Source organism: Podarcis vaucheri (genome assembly GCF_965113315.1).
Source record: "Podarcis vaucheri genome assembly, chromosome: 13".
Taxonomy (NCBI): Eukaryota; Metazoa; Chordata; class Lepidosauria; order Squamata; family Lacertidae; genus Podarcis; species Podarcis vaucheri.
In genome coordinates this window covers 32,634,878-32,656,750 of record NC_138751.1, presented here as the reverse complement: position 1 = coordinate 32,656,750, position 21,873 = coordinate 32,634,878, and the positions used below count along the sequence as shown (strand labels likewise).

The 21,873-nt window shown below is 45.8% G+C and overlaps 1 protein-coding gene and 1 long non-coding RNA gene across 5 annotated transcripts; both read right to left on the bottom strand.

Moving 5' to 3' along the window:
• Positions 1-925: 925 nt before the first annotated feature.
• Positions 926-14,754, bottom strand: COASY (Coenzyme A synthase). Of its 4 annotated transcripts, none has more exons than XM_082196276.1 (10): positions 14,614-14,754; positions 11,659-12,326; positions 9,211-9,425; positions 7,551-7,682; positions 6,414-6,603; positions 4,772-4,836; positions 4,165-4,249; positions 2,516-2,613; positions 1,548-1,694; positions 926-1,423 (listed from the first exon to the last, which is right to left on the bottom strand). In XM_082196276.1, exons 2-10 carry the CDS (start codon positions 12,323-12,325, stop codon positions 1,376-1,378), a joined length of 1,647 nt encoding a protein of 548 aa, XP_082052402.1. In that variant the 5' UTR covers position 12,326; positions 14,614-14,754; the 3' UTR covers positions 926-1,375. The 4 variants fall into 4 exon arrangements, with proteins under 4 accessions (XP_082052402.1, XP_082052401.1, XP_082052404.1 ...); XM_082196275.1 differs by lacking the exon at positions 14,614-14,754 and adding an exon at positions 14,325-14,472; XM_082196278.1 differs by lacking the exon at positions 14,614-14,754 and adding an exon at positions 13,802-14,137.
• Positions 14,755-16,169: 1,415 nt separating this feature from the next.
• On the bottom strand, positions 16,170-21,262 carry LOC309517865. The gene is made up of 3 exons (XR_014213302.1): positions 20,138-21,262; positions 17,183-17,366; positions 16,170-16,931 (listed from the first exon to the last, which is right to left on the bottom strand). It is a non-coding gene; the product is annotated as an uncharacterized lncRNA (long non-coding RNA).
• Positions 21,263-21,873: the final 611 nt, after the last annotated feature.

The following is a 21,873-nucleotide window of genomic DNA, read 5'->3' as shown; positions in this document are numbered from 1 at the left end:
CTGGAAAGCAGATGTTCCATGTCTTTTATGCCAATGCCAGTAGTTGACATAGTCAGATACCACAACAGACCAGAGCCCCCAAAACCGATAGCAACTTCACCACATAGGAAGTTACATCAAACCCAGTCAGACCATTGGCTCATCTGGTTCAGTATTGTCCACACTGATTGGCAGCGGCTGTCCAGGATGCCGGGGATTGAACATGGGATCTTTTGCCAGCAAAGCAGATGTTCTACTGCCAAGCCATTGCCCTTCCTACAGTGTGGCACAAGCAGAGAGTAGTTATGCAGACAAAACGTGCCTGCCCAGTAAATAGCCTTAAACAAGTGGACATGCTGCACAGAAAGGCCAAAAGCTGGCCGGGCCGCTGGCCTGATGGAGGCGGTGATGGTATATCCTCCATCACTTTTGAATTCTAGTAAGAAAGAGGAAGACAAAGGACCCACATGGTGAAGAAGGGCCATCACAAAGGTGTGCACACATGGAGAGAGAAGCAGGAATTGGCTGTTGGGAAATGTAGAAATTATCTTCAACTGGCTTCAAAGAACTAGTCTTCAGGGGCAAAGGCAAGAGCTCATGAGAGAACACTCATTTTTAGAGGGTTTTTAAAAACATTAAATACTGAGTTATTGAGGAAAAGGTTAAAGCGACTGAAGTTATAATCATGACAAACACAGGATGGCAAGTCTTTTTGTTTTCAAAAGCTTTACATACTTGGGAGGGTTGTCAAAGGAATTGACTGGGGCCATAGAAACTGGCACAAAGCTCAGATCAAGAAAACGCATCTTTAGCTTTCCCTGCTCTGCCACAAATGTTTTGATGACTGCAAAAAGAGAAGAACTTGTTCGCCAACCGCTGTGGAACAGACAAAGAGATATCCCCACCAGGTGTTAAGGTGTTAGGCACAACCACGCAGAGACGGAGCTGTCGAGAGATGTCGTCTTTATGTGTAGCTTATGCACAGGGCACACAGAACAGAGCAGTGGTGGGCTAAAGCAGAGCAGCCCCTCCCCACCCCTGTGACCTCTGAGTGTCGTCATTGGTCAGTCGTGCTGCTGAAAGGTTGGTCTCTATCAGAATCATGAAACCCATCAATGGCTTTGGATGCTAAAAGCTGCTCCTTCTTACTCCATCAGGCAGCCCCTCACCCCTCACTTGTTCATGCCTCTCCCTCAGCCTTTTTGCAACCGGGGGGGAAGCAGAGGGAGGTCAGCTCTGTCCTCTCACCGTCAAGCATTTTGAACTCCCCTTTCCCCCCACCTCCACCCTCATCTGTGGCCCCTCGTCGGGGTGGGGCCCACCTGCCATAGACTTTTCCAGACCGGCAGCACCGAAGGAGCAGAGTGAAGAAGTGATTCCATTTCGGTTCAAAGCTCTACTCCTCTTTGAGGCGTTTTTGGAGCAGGGCCCAAGCCTTTTCTACCTGTGAAGAAAGGACAGGTGATTGATTATTCAATAAGGCTTACAGGGAAGGGGCTCAGAAAAGGGATGCTTATAAGGGAAGCTGTGAGGTTGTCTCTCGAGTAGCGACAGCAGCAGACTCTTACCAGCTCACAGGTAACTGCTGGCTCCCACAACGTGGAGAGAACCACGTGTGACTGTTTCACACGCTGGCTGTTGGACATTTGGCTTTGCAGACGCAACCTGGCAGATTCCTCACTGAGCCTGTCTCTGGCTACGATGCGTCTTAGGGCCTGAAACAGAGAGAAGACAGAAACTGATTAGAAGCGTATCTTTCTACAGGGAACCAGGCAGAGGGCCTTCTCGGTAGTGGCACCCACCCTGTGGAACACACTCCCATCAGATGTCAAGGAGATGATTAACTATACTGCATAACCTTTAGAAGACAACTGAAGGCAGCCTTGGATAGGGAAGCTTTTAATGTTTTATTATGTTTTTATATATGTTAGAAGCTACCCAGAGTGGCTGGGGCAACCCAATCAGATAGGCAGAGTACTGTTGTTGTTGTTGTTGTTATTACTATTATTACTATTATTACTATTACTATTTAGAGTAAACATTCTACATATGGAAAGCACTTTTGCATAAACTCATCTATTTCAATGCCATGTACACACAGCAAAGTGCACATTGCAAAATAAATAAATAAAAGGTTCTCCAACCTATAATCTAAAGGCAGTTTCCATGTTTTCCCTGCACAGAAGTGCTTTCTGCATAAGAAAGCCACAATATTTGATGCAGCCCTTATGGATTGCATAAGCTTTGAGGTTCAGGTTTATTACATTTGTAAGTCTCAAAGCGATTTACAAACAATTTAACAAACAATGAGCTTTTGAGTTTTAGACAGCCTCTGCCTAGCTGGGTTCCTGCAAGTTCTAGCACGTTTGTCCAACCAAAATAATAATAATAATAATAAATCACTCAGAAATCAGTGCGTGTCTGCTATGCTTTTGGTCCAGCATTAAAAATGCCATGTACTAAATTGTTGAGAGAGAGAGAAGTGGAATCGTTTTGCTTCAGCTGCAGAAATGACACAGAGAAAAACAGTACGTACCTCATCCTCCGGGATGATAACCGTCCAGACCTCGTGCACCAAGTCTGCCCAGCCTGCCTCTAGCAACATGGCTGCGTCCAGCACACACACAGCATTTCCTGCAGAAAAGACAGGGGCAGCTTTGAGGCCTTCTTAATGCTTGCCGGTTGACTTTGAGGACTCTACACAGTGCCTAGCCAACAAGAAGGCTTTGTTTCTTCAAAGTGAGGAATAAGTGACATGCCACAGCGATGACATCTAGTACAAGGACAGGCATAATAGAATTGTAGTAGCATTGGAAGGAACCAACGGGTTCTGGGCTAGGAATCTCCCCCGCCTGAAACCCTGGAGAGTGGCTGCCAGTCAGAGTAGACAACACTAGACTGGATGGACTTAATACAGTGGTATCTCGGGTTACATACACTTCAGATTACATATGCTTCAGGTTACAGACTCCACTAACCCAGAAATAGTGCTTCAGGTTAAGAACTTTACTTCAGGATAAGAACAGAAATCGTGCTCCGGCGGCGTGGTGGCAGCAGGAGGTCCCATTAGCTAAAGTGGTGCTTCAGGTTAAGAACAGTTTCAGGTTAAGAACGGACCTCTGGAATGAATTAAGTACTCAACCCGAGGTACCACTGTACTGAATTAGATGAGCCAATGCCCTGACTGGGTGTGAGGTACCATCCTATATTTGTGCTATCATTGTCAAGCTTCAGGGAATTGGCTTCCTTCCCCGTGGCAATAGATAAGCAGAACAAAGGAAAAGGAGTCTTCTTACCAGTTAGAAACTTCAATAACCACAGCGAGAGAACAAAGAACGCATCTCCCAGAATGGCAGTGCTCCCAATTAAGGATCCCACCCCCTTCTGTCCCTATTAATCTATGTCACTTCTAAATCTTGTAATCTGATCTTGTACCCTCTGTGTTTTGTTCTGCCATTTTCTGAGCTCTCCGTTAACTTTGGGGAGGGGGGGGGTGAATGCTTTCCAAAGACTGTGAATCTGTTAACCCTCTCTCTCCCAGTGTTTCTTCTCCTAGCTGTTCCCCATCCAGTATTTCCCAGCTTCTGCCTTCTGAACTATGTCCCTCGGCAAACCACTGTTCCAAATCTATACTGTCCTCCTGTTTCTGGTAAGATTCAGGATCAGGATCATAAGGGGGGGGCCTCCCACCATTCCTCCTCAGTGCAGCCCTCCCCAGCACGGTCCCTGACAATTATTATTCTAAGCCAGGGGCCCACTGTCTCTCAGACCTTGTGGGGGGCCGGACTATATTGGCGGGGGGGAATGAACGAATTCCTATGCCCCACAAATAACCCAGAGATGCATTTTAAATAAAAGCACACATTCTACTCATGTAAAAACACACTGATTCCCGGACTGTCCGCGGGCTGGATTTAGAAGGCGATTGGGCCGGATCTGGCCCCCGGGCCTTAGTTTGCCTACCCATGTTTTAAGCCATTTCCAAAGTGACTGGAGGACAGGATTTTAAAAGATATGCCAGGAAAAGCTGCTTTGGTGGCTAGGCTCCATGTTAAATGATTGGAAATAGCTCTTGTAGATTACCAACACCTGTTTGAAAAAGCCAAGCTAGCAGCCCCTTCATGCACCCATTTATCCCCGAATCTCCACCCACAACTCCTGCCAAGAACCCAAATCCCTCCTCACCCTGTGCAGCTGCCTCGTCTATCTTTTCTTTCGCTATTCGAGCCATCACTGGCCACATGATATTGTTGAGCCGCGTCAACTGCTCCTGGGCAGAGGGAACAAAAGAGGCTGCAAGTAAGGATCCTGAGGCAAAGGAGGCTGTTGGTCAAGAAACTAATCTGGGTTGGGTGTGTGGCAACAGCTCGATATTGGACATGGGTGGGTAGGGGACTAGAGAAAAACATACATCAGTGCAAAAATCCCAGAGCAGAGCACCTTTGGCTAACAGATCAGTGGGCTGTGATACATGGTACAAGAGAAGAGGTATCCCAGCATGCACTTCCACTATTTCTAGCACTGAAGTGCCCAGTCTAAGGGTCAAACTGTGCATACTGTACAGTGAGAAATTGTTCCAGCATGCACTACTCCCCAGAGAGTACCTTTCACCCACAAAATAGGAAAACATTCTGAGAACAGAGGTGAAAGGGTTCTGTTAGTTTTGTGGACTGAAGAGGCAAGCTAGCGTCAGAGGCACAAAGGGGAACAAAACAAATGATGGCCAATTGGGAGAGGGAGGGGTGTGGTGGCTGAAGTTAAACATTGATCCCAAAGCCAGAGGGCTTTTTACCTGGTCTCTAAACACTTTGGCCCCCAGGATTTGTCTGTTGATGGTTCCATCTTCTTTCAAAATATCTGCAAAGAAGGAACGGTGTTACTGTTCTTGGTTCCGTACAGCAGGGGATCTCAAACTTTCTACTCAAGACCCCACTTTACAGGACTGAAAAATTACTGAGGCCCGCAAGTAACAAAAAAGTGGTGCAAGAGTGAATTCAGTCACAACATGGTGACAATGGAAGCAGAGTTTGGCCTAATCAGCTGGCAATTACGGACATTATTTTTATTGGTATCTAAACTCTCTTTGAAAATGTCTCAGCATTTTTCTGGTGGCAAGGGGTTCCATAGCTCAGCTTTCCTAGAGCTAAATGCAGGCATTTGATCAGGAGGTACTGTGACTCAGCCTCCATATTTCAGGCAGAATTTGCTAACCCAGAGGTAATAAATAGAAAATATTTCTATTTTATATTTTCCTCTTCCTGCCCTCCATCCCCTGGCATCGGAATGTATTTTTACTCATATTCTGTAATTTATTCTCCTGTTCTCTTTTCATTGGCCCTTATTCCCCACCACAACCTTTCATCCCTCTTCCTAGGTCCTTTCACACTCAAATGCTTCCTCTTATAGCAGCTTCCTCCAACCATTCCTTTCTTTTCCCTAGCCCACCATTTTAGAAACACTGCTATACAATTATTAGCATTTTACCTACAATGGTTCAGTATGCATGTAACATGAAACCATAGTTTAAAACAAACCATGGTTTAATGTGAGCTAGAAAATTCCTGTGATCCTCTCCCACTCCTGCTGCTCCACAAACAAAACAAGTCAGAGCCCAACTTGTATTGTCGGAACTCCAAGGTTTGCTGCTGGCTTTCTGCTCATAGATTTTTTGTGGGAACAAACCATGAGCCCTGGTTCAGACAACGTAACAAGCCAGACTCTGTCTTGTTTTCTCTGCAGCACAGCAGCAGTAGGAAAGGAGTGCTACAGAAAATCATTCACATCAAACCACAGTTTGCATGTTCACGAACTTTCTAACTGTTTGGGGGAAACTGTCAGCAATAACATGTTGATGAAGAATGCAGCTTTTGTTAAAAACAAAAAGAAGAGAAATAGAAAAGGGAAAACTAGGTCTGGAATTGGGATGGGGGCATACATAGTTTCTAGAGACAAAAAGCAGCCAGGCTGTGGGCTAGGGGACCAAGAGGGAAAGATAACCAAACATTGTTTAGGTGTACAGTGGTGCCCCGCAAGACGAATGCCTCGCAAGACGGAAAACCCGCTAGACGAAAGGGTTTTCTGTTTTTGAGCTGCTTCGCAAGACGATTTTCCCTATGGGCTTGCTTTGCAAGACGAAAACGTCTTGCAAGTGTTCCGATTTTTTTTCGCTCCCCCCCTTTTTCTAAGCCGCTAAGCTGCTAATAGCCTTTTAGCCGCTAATCCACTAATCCTTTAATAGCCGCTAAACCGCTAATAGCGCTAATCCGCTAATAGGGTTGCTTCGCAAGATGAAAAAACCGCTAGACGAAGAGACTCGCGGAACGGATTAATTTCATCTTGCGAGGCACCACTGTAATTCCTGAAGCACTACCTATGCAACTTAATTTACTAGTCTCCCTGACTTTAAAAAATGTTTCCCAGGAAGTCTGAAATACCTGTTCCAAATGCTTCTACCACCTGTGCATACACAGGTCCTCCTGGATGGTAGATGTTGTGTCCAAGACTGTCCATATCCAAATGGAAAGCACCGAGGCGAACCAGATGTTGTGCAATGGAACTCTTGCCACTACCGGACCCGCCTGTCAGCCCAATAACGTAGGGGTGGCAAGGGACACCTGGATCTTTCTGGGGGTGGTGAAGGAGAGTGAGTTGTTTGGGGACACAGACACAATTATGCACATCCTAGTTTTGTTGTTATAACTGTTGCTGCTCACTCTGAGCCGCTCTAAGATGTTACAGCAGAGACGTGGCAGCCATTGTTCCGTGGGCTTGTCCTACAGCACTGCTCTAACTCTGAAAGCCTGTCACCAGATAAACTTCTGCTCATGTTGACTCAGATGGACATTCCAAGTTTTGCACTCTCTTCTGCGGGCAGCATCCTCTTTCTGGGGGGAGTTTGTCTGTCACTGTCTGTGTTTCCTCAAGTACCACACTCAGTGGTGGAGCATATGCCTGGAGCAGCATGTGCATCCTGCAGCCAGGGGCAGAGCGAGCTGCCCATGGCGGAATTTGGCGAGCCACGACTCCCAAGCCTCCCCCAAGCTGTCAAAACAAAGGGGGAAGGGGGAATGCCACCAGCAAAGCAGCACAGTTCCCCCCTTACCCTGACGGCTCGGGGTAGGCTTGGGAGTCGCAGGCGGCCAGCGCGCCAAATGTCACACCCCTCCGTAATGACACCCAGGACGGCACCCCCCCACCGCTCCCCCCTTCCTATGCCCCTGACCACACTTGATGACACATGAGGACCCTGATCTTGCATGTATGCTCCCCATCCTTGAGTCCTCTAATCCCCTTCAAGCAGCACACAGAGGAAGAAACAGTGGCTAGAGTTCATAAGATGGGGAAGGGAGGATGTTAAACTAACTCACCTCCAGTCTCTGCCCACTTAGCAGGCCAGACAAAAAGCAGCCTTCCTAGCTGAAAATCAGAATTTGCTCCTTACCCTATATGTGTCATCTTTTCTCCCTCCACCTCATTATTCTTGCAAGTAAGCCTCCTCCTGGAGGTTCAACAACAACCCCATCTAGCCAACCCATAACCTACCCAGTTCATTGCCACAGGGTATTACTCACATGTGGGGGGTGTAACAGAGTCCCAAGCAGCCTGTACCGCAGGCTAGAAGAGCTGATCTTCTCTTCCTCATTCCTGCCATGCAGGGGGTCAAGAGCCAGTTTGATGATGTGGACAGCCAGCTCAGGGAGACCCTGCAACAGAGCATGGGCCAGTGAGGAAGGAGGAGCAACAGTGAGAAAGGAAACCAGAGGGCCTTCTCTCTGCCACAGTTTGGCAACCAGCTACCAGGTGGGTTCTGCTGCTCCTTGAAACACAGCCTGCACCTAAACTTACCCAAACAAAATCAGGCTTGTGCTGCACATTAGCGGATTGCTAGTTAACTTCCTGGCTCCACCATTCCCAGCAACTAACAATGATGTGAATCTGAAGTTCACCTATAAGCAGGTTTTGAAAAGGTCGTTTGACTCATTGCTTAGTTATTGTATTTACATCCCACATTTATTACAACAATAGGTTAAGCTGAGGGATCATGACTGGCCCAAGGTCACCCAAGTGTATTTTGTGATGGAGTAAGGATTAGAGTCCGGGTCCCATCAGTCCCAGTCTTGACACTCCCACCACACTATACTGCCTCTCCCAGGTGACTGGTTTCTCTGCCCCAGTGGTGAGAAATGGGTAGCTAAATTATGTTTAATATTTTGAAATGTCCAAGACAACAAATTAGGACAGGAGACTATTTAACAAAAAAATCAACACCCCCAAAGGCTTGAGATCTGCATAGTTATGCAACTTGGAGCGTGCAACTTTAGAGACCTTAAGCTCTTTTACGTACAGAATGAAAAATACTTCTTCACCCAATACACCTTTGACCTTATGGATTTCAATGCCCAGGATGGTGCAGTGCCAGCTAAAACACAGGGGTTCTTAAGAGAATTAAGTAAATGCAAGAGCAGCCGATTGGTGGCTACTAAACCCTCATAGTTAGAAACAGAACTTCCATTTTCAGAGGCAATATACAGCCAACTACCAGTTGCAGTAAATTAACAACATAGTGATGGATGTTGCTTTATGTCCTCTGTTGGATTTATCAAATCAGGGTTGAAAAAGTCTAAAAGGACATCTAGTCCAACTCTGACAGGGATATCTGTGTTCTCCGTTCAGCTTGCTACAAGCACAGAGTCGAAAGAGGCCCTTATACAGAGCAGTTTGAGATTTTTCTCAAGAATGTGAACCAGGCTGCACAATGAAGAAAGAAGGCCAAAAGCTTCCTACAGTCTAGCCTCTTTGATTAAGGGGATTAAATTCCAAACTAGCAATATTTCTGAGCAGATATGTTGAGGCATATACATGGCCACGGTTGATAAACAGGAAGCCAAGCCATATCGCTTGTTTGCCTGACCCAGCTGGACCATTCGTATGCCCCAAGAGCAAATCTTCTCTGAGCAAAAACCATTGTGACTCAAAGGAAAATAAACACAAGCAGTGGCAGAACACTGGGCTGACCGAGAGACTATGTGTTAGGAATGGAGGTCAGAATTTAGCAGATGGCGCTCACCATCACAGGATGCTAGCAAGAATGGATTTAAAAAGAGATGAGATACTGTACATATATGGAGGCTCAGCCTGTCCATAGCAGAAAAGCTTCTGTTTATTTCATGCACCCCCAAACTTCTTGATGATCTGATTTGTTTACAAGGCTGGGGCTCCCGGCACACTTACATTTTCCACCCTCCTCCTGTTGACGGCAAGACCACCCTTGAGGGTCTCTTCGCTGACTATGATGCACTTCAGTTTGCTGTCAGTGATGGATGGGCCAAAGTAGTCAAACAGGGGGGAGATTTCATACCGCAAGGAGGGCTTGATGTCCACCAGGAATTCACTGAGCTGAGCCACACGTTGCTCAAAGGGCAAGATCAGCTCTTTCAGCATCTTGGCTGCAGGAGGCGAAAGAAGGAAGGGGGAAAGATGACATTTTTAGGAATGTGCAAAATGCTTAGTAAGTTCTCCCACATGTGCTGTAGAGATGCCAGTCACACACCAGTTAATCTAGCTGCCAACATCCAACATAGTATCTGTCAGGCACAAGGATGCTATTACACTAAGCGGCTTACAGAAAAGGGCAAACTGTCCATCACAGACGTATTTTGAGCCTGATAAGACCTGCCACCTCACTGTGTCTCCTGCTGTGTCTAAGAGGCACCCAAAGCAATATTGGAAAAACAAAATCCCACGCTGGTTAAAAATATACAAGTTTGAGGGGTTGCTTGTTTTGCTGAGCTAGCAATTAAAAGGTTCGTCTTGCCCAATAATTTTTCACATCACAGTGACATAGGTGCATCTGTGATGAATCCAAAGAAGTATAAGCGAGCTCTGTTATAGCTCCCACTTACAGTTCTCCAGTGCTTGCTTTAGCTTTTCCTGTCTTGTTGCCTATATATGCGCAGGGCTTGGGACAAACAAATGAGAACTAAAGTGCAAGATCTTGACAGGGGCTTTGGCAGAATCCTCTTTGCACGTTCTGTCTTTTCCGGTTTGTGTGTGGCCATAGAAAGGGGACATGCAGGATTGCAAGTGGTTCTTCCTATAGCTCAGTGATAGAGCACATGTATTGCAATGCAGAAGATCCCAAGTTCAATCCATAGCATCTTCCGTTAAAGAAAGATCAGGCAGCAGGTGACGTGAAAGGCCTCAGCTTGAGACCCTGGGGAGTTGGTGTCATTCCTAATAGACAATGTTGGTCTAGAGTAGACAAACAAATAGCCCCACTTGCTATAAGGCAGCTTCCTACCTACAGTTCCTGTCCTGTGCAGCAGAGACAGGGAGGCTGAGCTGTTTGCGCTGTGGTTTCCGCAAGAGGCTTCTACCCTGTTCCACCAAAATCCTATTCAGGTCTGCTTGCTATTCCAACCAAACCAAAGCAGACCTGGAGCTTTTGGGCACAGGGACACTCAACAGTTGCAAACATCATCAAAACAAATTATACAAATCTCTTAGAAGCTTTAGAAAAATCACCCTGATAAATTATGCTTGGCAGAGTGCCAAACATATTTTTAAGCATCACTGGACTTTATCCCTTCACCTTTATAAACCATAGCCAAGTGTGGGTAAAAAATAGCAACAAACCCGAGGACCCAACACCACTTTTTAAGACATTAGTTTTAACAAGTCTGAAAAAATATTTCAAATTCCTAGATATGAGCTGTAAGCTTTGCATGCCCGGGCAATCATGTATGTAGGGTGTTCAAGTCCTATTTTTAAAAAACAAGCCTATCCGTGTTCTTGGTTTACTGCTTGTGGTTGAGCTTGAGTTTAGATGTACCACTAAGCCAAACTAGCTCTGGGGAGCACAGCAGGACTAGAGGAAGAGCTTAGCAGCTGTGATTTTTCCTTTGAGTACCACTACCTGCATGTCCACATTTATCCATGTCTTGGTTTAATGCTGTGTGTGAACTGGGCCTTTATCTTGTGGCTCAACAGCCTCATTTCCAAATTCACATCCTAGCCTCCGAAAAAACAGAAGGATTAAATTTCTGATCCTCAAGAAGAGAGAAAACCAAAATTATCCAGCTCATAGCAAAACAGAAAAGATGTTGTAGGGTCAAAAATATCCCAGGCATATGAAAGTCTCTGGGTAGTATTTAAGGATTTGGAATATTTCTTCATCCTGTTAGAACATTTGTTGTTAATGTTTAGATAATCTGAATTCTTTTTTCAAGGCCTGGAAATGTAACTAACTGGTAAGCAATAGTTCCAGTCAGGGCTAGAAAATGTTTTAAGTTCCTAAGCACCAAAATAAATGTCTAGGCAACAAGGAAATTATCCCGCTCACTCTCTCACCCAATTCTGGGGTTTTCCAAACCCAGATTCTAGTCACAGCATTTGCTCAGTCAGTGCTCTTGGTTTGTTTAAGTAGCATTACATAAGAATCTACAAAGAGCCTGCTAGATCAGCCCACTAGCCCATCTAGTCCAGCATCCTTTTCTCACAATGGCCAACCAGATACATGTGGGAAACTTGCAATCATGACAAGAGTGCTCTGCCCTTCTACAGTTTCAGTAGCATTACCACCTCCAGCCATGGAGAAAGAGCATAGCCATCATGGCTAGTAGCCATCAATAGCTTTATGGGACCTTGGAGAAAGGGCATACATGGTTCAAAGGGACCCACTTTCCAGGAGATCTCTGTCCGAGACGCCCACCACAAGCCGATTTTCTGCCAACATGCAGCTCACGCTCAGAAGGATCTTGTGACCGTTGTGAAGTCTATCGAAAGTGCCCCCTACGACGACATCACTATAGCTCTGCAGTGGCTCCTCAGTTGCGTTGGTCTCATGCTGTGCGGACAGCTCCTCATCGCTGACTTCTAGCTCATACTCAGGGTACAACAAAACAGAGATGAGATTGGGGCGACAGCTGTAGCAGCTGGTAGCGTAACGCTCCAGCCGCTGCTTGACTGGGTTGGATTGCCCTCCATCTCTGGTTTCAAAGTCAGTAAGCACCACTTCAGGAGGTTGGGAGAGGTTCTGCACGGATCCAAGTGCCGGAGGAGCAGCTCCCTGGTTGAGGATGTTGGTGAGCAGCACCCGGACATTGAGGTGGCGATGGATGTCGGCGTTGGCATATAACTTGCTGATAAGGGTGTACACCTCAGATGTAGCAGGGACATACGTGGAATGGGGCTGCGTGGAGCTGGTCAAGCTGAGCCCTGGCTGCAGGTGAATATAGAGCGTGTCTTGTACCAGCCGGGCAGCTGAGGCGAGAATGGGTACCAGACGCAAGGAAAGTGCTGACAGTGGCGATGTCAGAACCAGCAGGCCTGAGCGGAAAACCGACATGCTGTCCAGCAAACGCAGGCAGAGAAGGAGGGTGCAAAAGAGAAGAGAGGCAAAGGTAAGTGGGAGGCAGCATGTTATATATAGGGAGAATTTATGCAACAATCCTACCAGAGTCACCATCCCAAAATTAAAAAATCAGATCCCGTACCCCAGAAGTACTTTCCCATTAGCAGGGTGGAATTGGGGCCCCCAAACTGAAATCACTAGCATTGGGCAAGTCACACAGTCTCTTACAGCCTAACTTACCTCACAGGGCTGTAGTCCTGCTCTGAGTTTATGGAGAGGAAAGGTTGGATAAGCATGCATATACAATAACCTTCACTACTGCCAAAGAAATGTCAATCCCTGTTTTAATTTCCTTCTCCCCTGTCCTACTTTTTTTGCTTGGTTTATAACTTCAACGTTTACATTTAGTTAATAGGCAATACAGCATGTGCAAATGAGTAACAGCCAGCATTTCTTTCTCAATTCCTCTGTGCGTATTAACTCTCAGCTGGCTGGGAAGAAAGTGGTGAAAGACAGAGAAGTGGGAGGGGAAGGTGTCTTAACAAGTAATCACTTCTGCCTCCTCTTCACAGCAGCAGTGTTGCAGTACTAATGTGTTGACTATATCACATATTTTTTCAACAGCCCGAGCAAGGAAGGCTCCATACAGTTCCCCAAGACAAAAATGAAAATTAGTTTTGCATTTATTACTTAAAACTTTTGATGTGCAGCCCAATCCCATGTTTGTTTATTTGGAAATAAGGTCCAGTGGTTTTATTTACTCACATAAAACATTTATACCCTGCTGTTCTTCCTGAATACCCTCGCTGCAACACAACTAAATTAAAAGGGCTTACTCCTATTTAATTCCACTTGGACTGAGATCTAAACATAATAGTAATAGTAATAAAGGTTTCAATAGACATGCCAACTAAAAATAAACTATTCACATACAGTAAGAACTGAAATCCTTAGTATTTTAATACAGTATATATAATGTCACTGGGATGTACTGTTATGTTGTTTACTAATTTCCAAGTTAAGGTACTTTGCAATAGGGCATTAACATTTCAGACAGTTCTTTGAGGAGATCATGCATAGCATCTTTACAACCTGGGTGTCTCTCTTCTCAAACTGCTTCCTGCTCCCAAATAAACAAGATACAGTATAGGTAGATACATAGATATCACCTACCCTGTCCATTTTAATTTATATAACTCAGGCAGCAATCCTATGAACACTTACTCAGGAGCAAAATGAAGTGAATATAGTAGGACTTATTTCCTAGTAGACATGTAGAAGAATTTGATGTTACTGATTTTCTATTCTAGCAAATCTGCAGACTTAGATTCATTAATCTCAATGGGTTAGCTCTGGTCAACATTAAGTGACCAGAACAGCTGCCCCACCCCCCAAAAAACACTCAGGTAGCCTCTCAAATCTGAGAGTCGGACTAGCATTGGATAAAACCCCATATGTTTATTGGCCCACCTTTCTTCCAGGGGCCTCAAGATGGCATAGGCAGTTCTCCTCCTTGCCTATTTCATTCTGCAAACAACTCTACCAGGTAAGTTGGGCTGAAATACAGCGATTGGCCTCAAATCCCTAAGAAACCTTTATGGCAGCCTGGAGATTTGGACCAGTTATCACCCTGGACCACTGCCCAACCAGTGGCTCAGCTGGTAGACACTTCATTTCAAGGGTTCATGGGATTATTCCAGCCCCACATTTGGGCAAAAAGATTCCTGCATTGCAGGGGGTTGGAGTGGATGATCCTTGTGGTCCCTTCCGACTCTTATGCCACAGCCCCCAATCTCGGGGGCTTCGTGGACTCTGCCTCTCCGTTACCCCCGGTTACCTCCCAGATCCCCCACCACCACCTCTCGCCTTTCACTCCCTCTGACCTCCATATTCTCACTTGGCTGAAACACCCCAATTTCAAAGATCCTGTTCTTTTCCTCAGCCCACCAGCATCTATGCTTCGGAAACGTAAGAAACCTATTTTCAAAAATACCAAAGACAATAAGCCTCTGTTCTGTCAGGTGGGGACATAATCAGCGGGCGACCTGCCAGTTAGAGAGAGGCTGCTGCCACCTCTGCAAAAGGAGAGTGTGCGGCGGTTATTTCCTTCCCCCGGGTTTGCTCGCTCCCTCCATTACCCAAGCGCTGCCCCTGGCACTCCCACCCCGCCCCACGGCTCCCCGAACCGCAGGCCGGCCCCGCCCCATATCCCCCCCCTCGTCTCCCCTCGCTGGCAAGCAGGGAAGAAAGAACGGCGAGGGTCCGGGGTCTCTCTCACCCACCTGCTGGGAAGCCCCAGCTGAGGCGCCGTGTGACCCGGAAGCGTTTCCTCCCCCAACCGGAAGTTCCGCCTCACTGACAGGGGGATAAATAACTAAATAATAATAATTAAAACCGCAAAAAATAACACCACTATATTTTAAAAGGAATAGGTAGGTTTAGGCGAGACTGGGTTTCATTTCTGTAACCCGAAAACGTTTAAAAGTGCCTAAAGGCAGCGAGCCCGGGATTCTTGAAGAAGGCTGTGCTGGGGGCGGAGCTAACCGGAGAGGGAGGGGCTTAGGGAGAATGGGAGGAGCTGGTTTACATGTGGGAGGAGCCACAGAGGAAGAGGGTCGTCGTCGTCGTCCCCCCACTGTTCGATTCCGTGCTTCCTCGTTTCTGAGGGGGGAAGAATGCGAGGCGCGTTTGTGAAGGCCAGCTCCAGTTTTTAAACAATGCACTGCGTGCAGAATTGTTTTCCTTTTGTCCTCCCTCTTCCCACGTTCAGCTTCTTATGGTCTGATATTGCGATAAAGGAGTGAGAAACTTATCCCTGTCCACTTTCCCCAAACCATGCATAATTGTGTATGTCTCTCTTGTTACCACTTATTAGCCGCGTTTCCTCTCCCAAACTAAAAGGCCCCCAATGTTGTAACCTTTCCTCATAAGGGAGTTGTTGGAACCCCAGGATTATTTTGGTTGCCTTTCCTCCCCCCAAATTCTATATCCTCTTTGATGTGTATTACCCAAAGTACAGTATTCCAAACGAGGCCTCATGTTATATAATTTGCATAACTACATCATATTGGCAGTTGTATTTTCAGACACTTTCCTAAAGATCCCTCATATGGAATTCAGGGTTTGTTTTTTTCCAACTGCTGCACAATAAGTCTATATGTTCATTCCACCACAACTTTCTTTCCTGCTTGGTCACCAACAGTTCAGATTCTATAAGCTGTTTTGTGCGAACTTACCATGTTTTGCCTCATCTTACATCATTGCACACTTACACTGAATTGCATTTGCCATTTTAATGTGCATTCACCCAGTTTGGCAATGGGGTGCCCCAATTTTTATTGGAGAAATGTTGGTGGGTATGTTGGCATGATATTTTTGGTGCTCCACACAATCCCTTTTTCTTCTTACTACCTTGAACAAGTTGCTTGTTCAGAAGACCTGCTCATCTCATCGCTCACTTATAATTCAGGCTCATTTATGAACAACTTAAATAGTACAGGTCCTCCTAATACTGGCCCTGAAATGCTTGGTGTCCATATACTAATGGGAATGCTTCCAAACATACCATATGTAGAAAACTTTATTCTCACCCTGAGCATCCGTCCTTATAATGCCCACCTATTCCCTCACTCTTTGGCTCCAGATGTAAAGCATGTCAGCAGATTTAACCCTCTGCCCCCACTCTGCAACATTTGGGGAAAATAATTTCCTCTTTCTCCCAAAGAAAAAAGTGTGTTGATTGTGATGCCTGTGTTTGTCCTGTGGGGGCTCATTCACAAAATGCCAGAAAAATAAAACCCATATGATATGTGAAATAAAGAAAACATTACCTCTGAGACTAGATAGAATGCATTTTATAGCCACTATTAATGTGCAAACTACCACTGCATAACTTTTCACAAGGTATAGTTTCCAAACTTTCTTGAACCCAGCAAAACTACTTATGTGATCATACTGTGCCAGTCCCCTCCCCTCAGGGGAAAGGCCATAGTTCAGTGGAACAGTATTGCATACGGAAGATTCCAGGTTCAATCCCCTGGCATCTCCTAGTAGGAGTGAGAATGTCCACTGTCTGAAATGATGGAGAGCCTTCTATAAGTCAGTGTTGAAAATACTGAGCTAGATGGATCAAACAAAGTGGGAAGGGCAAGCCCCTCTCAGCCAAAGGTACATGGTGTTTAGTACTGGTGACAAAGAAGGCAGTTTGTTTAACATTTATATCTTGCCTTTCCTGCAAAAAGCTCAAGCATATGGTATTCCCACCTTGTCTCTTGTTTACTGGCACAGTAAACCTGTGAGACAGGTTAAGGCTACAAAGAAGAGTCATTGGCCCAAGGTCACCAAGTGAGCTTCATGGCTGAGCTTGAGCTGGAATTTGAACCTGTGTCTCTCCATTTTTAATGTGCCACTCTGATCACTACACCACACACCGTCAAATTTAGCTTAGGCAAAATCTACTGAGGATGTGCCAATACATATGAAGAAATTTATCTAACCATCAAAAAGCAATTCTCTGGCAAATGTAAGAAGAATGCAACATCAAAAGCAGCAAATCAGAGGTGTTCAGGGGATGACCAGCTGTTTAAAGACAGCATTTCACCTGAATGGATAAAAAGAAATGACAAAGTATTAGCATTTAATTAGCATTAAAATGTATAACTTACAGTTAGCAGAGAAGAGAAAGGATGGGAACCAGAATCATTTGTACTTGATTTTAGTGGGCTGCATTATTATAAGTACAGTGGTACCTCGGGTTAAGTACTTAATTCGTTCTGGAGGTCTGTTCTTAACCTGAAACTGTTCTTAACCTGAAGCACCACTTTAGCTAATGGGGCTAATTGAGATGCTCACCTGCTGTTCATGCCTATTTATTCATCCACCCATCCACCTCGGGCTCCATGATCACCAGCTCTTGCCCTTCCAGCTCCCCATGTGTCCCAGTGTTGTGTTCCTTTAAGAGAAGGACAAATGGCGGAGCAGTTCTCTCCACTTGGATACCCTTGGTGCTGAGGTACGACTGCAGGGCGCTGAGAAACTGTGGGGGGGAGGGGAACAATAAAAGATGAATAATGTAAATTTATTGGTCACCCCTGACTGGAACCTAGATTTGTTCCCTTCACAATCTCGCTCCAGTTTGTATTTCCTCTTGCAACTGTGTGAGTACCAGATAAATGATATGGGAATATAGCAAGCTGCCTTATATGAAGTCCATCCAGTCTAGTGTTGTCTACTCTGACTGGAAGCCACTCTCCAGGGTTTCAGGCGGGGGAGATTCCTAGCCCAGAACCCGTTGGTTCCTTCCAATGCTACTACAATTCTATTATTCCTGCCTGTCCTTGAACTAGATGTCATCGCTGGGGCATGTCACTTACTCCTCGCTTTGAAGAAACAAAGCCTTCTTGTTGGCTAGGCACTGTGTAGAGTCCTCAAAGTCAACCAGCAAGCATTAAGAAGGGCTCTGGGGAAGTGGAGTCTTGACAGACAGGATGCCAAGCTCAGAAAGCTCTTGACTTTTAACTTGAGTATCTCTTGAGAGATCAGAGGAAGGGCAAAAGGGAAAAACAGGATAGCAAAATTAGAGTGGCACTCTTATGTTTGAGAGTCAATTACCTAATGGAACTTTGTGGTAAAAATGGGCCCTGTGAGTGCACAAGCACCGCAAACCGCAAATCCTCCATCACTACAGATGCAGCAGCCAGCATTTCACTGCGGGTATGACCTGCTCACCCCCACCCTTCTGGGCACTATTTGGAGTAAGACGTGCAGATCTTAATCTAGGGCTGTTCAAACTGTGATGGAGACATTGATTGGTGGCTTGTACAGCAGCCCAACAAGGAATGAACTAACCTGCTTTAGTCAAATCCGGTGGATTTTGTCAGCTTGTGACTCCTCAGTGAGCTGCATTTGGCAGAGAATCGGGCTGGCCTGCTTCTTTAACCATTTTTGTTTTTTTAATGGTAGATTAATAAGTTGACATATTAAGGGACCATTTTTATTTTGCCATTTTTTAACTAATGGGGCTGTAAGTTAAGGGCGCCTGCCTTTATCTCTTGAGGCCAGGGGTTTTTTCCCCATCTGGAAGGTACTGGTGCGTTCCGGCACCTCTCCCCACACCATACCTCTGGCTCACAAGAAGATCTCGCTGGAGCGCAAATAGGACACCCTCTATGGGCACTGGAGAGGGTCTTCTCATGAGCCAGAGATGCAGCGGGGCTTTAATTAGGCTCTTCAGTCTCCCAGGCTAACAGTTGAGACATGGAAAGAAGTCTTCCCTTCCTCAGCTCTGCAAGGCGCCCTGTTTCTCCAGCTTTTGCAAGCAAGCAGAAGTGACAGGGCAGCTTGCAGAGCTGACAGGCAGGGAATAAGCTTCTCTGCGCTTCAGCTCTGCCCGTCCACAGAGCTGCCCTGCACTTCCTGCTTGTGCGCAGAAGCAGGAGGGACAGGGCAGTGTTCTTGCACCTTTTTCTCCTAGAAAGAAAAGGACTGCTTGAGACTGTGTTTCCAGAAGGACAGCCACGTGAATCTTTTGCAGCAAAGTGAATGAGAAGTATTGCAGCGCCTTAAAACAGGGGTGGCAAATCTGTGGCCTGGCCCACAAAACCACATGCAGTGGCTCACCACCTCTCTGCTTAAAGGCTACTGATTGTATATTGGTTGGACTCAGAGCAGACCCACTGAAATTAATTGGGCATAATTAGGTCCATTGATTTCAATGGGGGAGGAGGGTGGCGCTGTGGGTTAAACCACAGAACCTAGGACTTGCCGATCAGAAGGTTGGTGGTTTGAATCCCCGCGATGGGGTGAGCTCCCGTTGCTTGGTCCCTGCTCCTGCCAACCTAGCAATTCGAAAGCACGTCAAAGTGCAAGTACAGTGGTGCCTCGCAAGATGAAATTAATTCGTTCCACGAGTCTTTTCGTCTTGCGATGTTTTCGTCTTGCGAAGCACGGTCCATCGCAACTGCACCTCTTCAAGCGGCTTTAAGAAAAAAGCGAACAAAGCAAGCCCATAGGGAAATTCGTCTAGCGAAGCAACGGAAAAACCCTTTTGTCTAGTGAGTTTTTCGTTTTGCGAGGCATTCGTCTTGCGGGGCACCACTGTAGATAAATAGGTACCGCTCCGGCGGGAAGGTAAACGGCATTTCCGTGCATTGCTCTGGTTCGCCAGAAGCGGCTTAGTCATGCTGGCCACATGACCCGGAAGCTGTATGCCGGCTCCCTCGGCCAATAAAGCGAGATGAGTGCTGGAACCCCAGAGTCGGCCATGACTGGACCTAATGGTCAGGGGTCCCTTTACCTTTAATTTCAATGGGTTAACTCTGAGGAAAACTCAGTTGGGTCACGTAATCCTATCAAATTTAAGCTTTTGTGGACCTCAGGCCACTTTTTGTCAAGTGGTGCATCACCACATATTGGGTTTGGTTTGTTGCTTCAACAGGGAATGTTGAAGAAAATACAAATGTTGGCCTTTCTGCTTACAAGTGGTAGCTTTCGGTGTTTTCTTATTATTATTTATTAAATTTGTTAAGCACTTTCATCATATCCAAGGCAACCCACAGCAGCTTACAAGCTTTTTATGCATTAAATGTATTAAATTGTCTCCCGAGACAGACAGATGCCAACAATGTATTAAATTGTAAATAATTAGAGGATTTTTGGAAAAAAAGCTTGTTTTCCGGAGTGGGCTGGGGTTATGTTGTGCTCTGCCCATTTTTTTCAAAGGCACTCTTTTTTGTTAACTCTCCGGGTGTTGCAGAGCGAATTCTAAATAAAACCTTGCTTCCCATTCCCCAACAAGAGCCCTCTTACCAGCTCTCTGTTCTGCAAACGATCCAGCATCTTCCACTGCTCATTCTGGGTGGGTTTCTTAAGGACCCAGCCCTGCACCGGCAGACACAAGAGACTAAGGAAGGTGAATAGCAGAAGCAAGGGCATCCCTCTTCTCGCAACAGCTGCCTTTGGGAAGGAGTAGCTGGGAAAGAAAAGATGGCAAGTCACAGCCAGAGAGGCAGGAGGAGTAGAAGATGTCACATCACAAGTTGGAACTGGCAACAGGAAGGTCCCTGGACCAGCTCACAGTTGGGTTTGTGGCAAAGGTGAAGAGGCAGCCAAGCTTTTAAATCTGAGCTGGAGCTGACCCGCAGAACGCATTCAATCATTTAAAAGTGCCAAGTAAATCTTAATGTCTCTGAGCATGTGCAGTGTACCTCCCCCACTCTAACACACAAATACTGAGAACAGCACTAGACTATGGCATAATTTCCAGGCAAGATTGTTAGTCCAATATCTATTCTTTTACATTTCTTAATGCCAAGTCTTGCACTTGAAGCATGTGGGGTCTTAATAATTAGTTAATCTGCATGTGAAGAGTGCATTTCTTTCTCTCCCCCATTTGATAACAACAGCCTCAGCGCAGGTCTTGTTAAATAAGAATCAGCCTGCAGTCCCAGGTTCTAAACTAAGAACAAATATGGGGGAAGGGGCAATCCTCAATCAACTCTAATGAAGTCTAAATACGTCCAAGCTTAAACAGCCAATCATTGCCTCCCTGCTTACTCCTGCCTCCATCTCTGCCCCTTTCCTTGGTCTCTCTTGTGTTGAATTTTAGATTTTAAGCAATTTTGACCTAGCCTCTAGTACACAGTAAAGTATTGTGTACACTGATGGCAGCATCGTAATCTAATCAGGAGTTTTAGCAATTTAAATGAAATCACAACGATCATTTCCATAGATGGAAGTTGTTGCTTGCTTTTAAAAATAAATAAATTTGGAGCCTTGCTGGTAACATTTTAGGGCAACTTTTAGAGAGAAGCACGCATTTACCAAAGCAATAGTTCATCCTCCCTATTTTCCTTAAATGTTTCAGTAGCTTCCAACACCCCCTCCCAATGCATTAAGTATGAATTTGAATTTATTGCAAACAAAATCAATTGGAGGTGACCTTGCTTGAGGACCCCCCCCCAAAAAAAAATATCATTTCTGCTCTGCTCTGCCTTGCCATTAGGATTCCTGTTGTGCTAACTGACAACTCTCAATGATGGGATCCTTGCAAAAAGAAAAAAAGGAGACAGGGAATCCATACCTCTTTCTCCTGTTTTGTGTTTCAGGATGCAAAGTCTGCGAAGTATGGAGCAAACACCTTTCCCCCCACTCTTTTTATGTAGTTCTGCGGCTAGAGAGGGAGGGGAGCGAAAGAGCAAAGGAACCACTGCCTGTTACCGCTGGCATTCCCTGCGTTTGCAAGTACGTGCTGTACCACTGCTGCCCCCCATCGCCGGTGATTCTGTAGCCCCCTCAATATTTCTTAAAAGCTTCCCTTCATTTCTAAGGCCTTTGATGGATGGCACTTCACATCTAATCTCAGAGCAATGCTAATGCATTTTTTTTTTTTTTTACTTTTTAAAGATACAACCCTTGAAGGGCTCTTGCCAAGCCGCTTTGCGTAGGCTGGCGTCACAGCCACGACCCTCCCCATCACAGACCACCCCACCTGCTGCCCCGTAAAGAAAGGGCGCATATTCTCTATATATGCTACAAAACGGCAG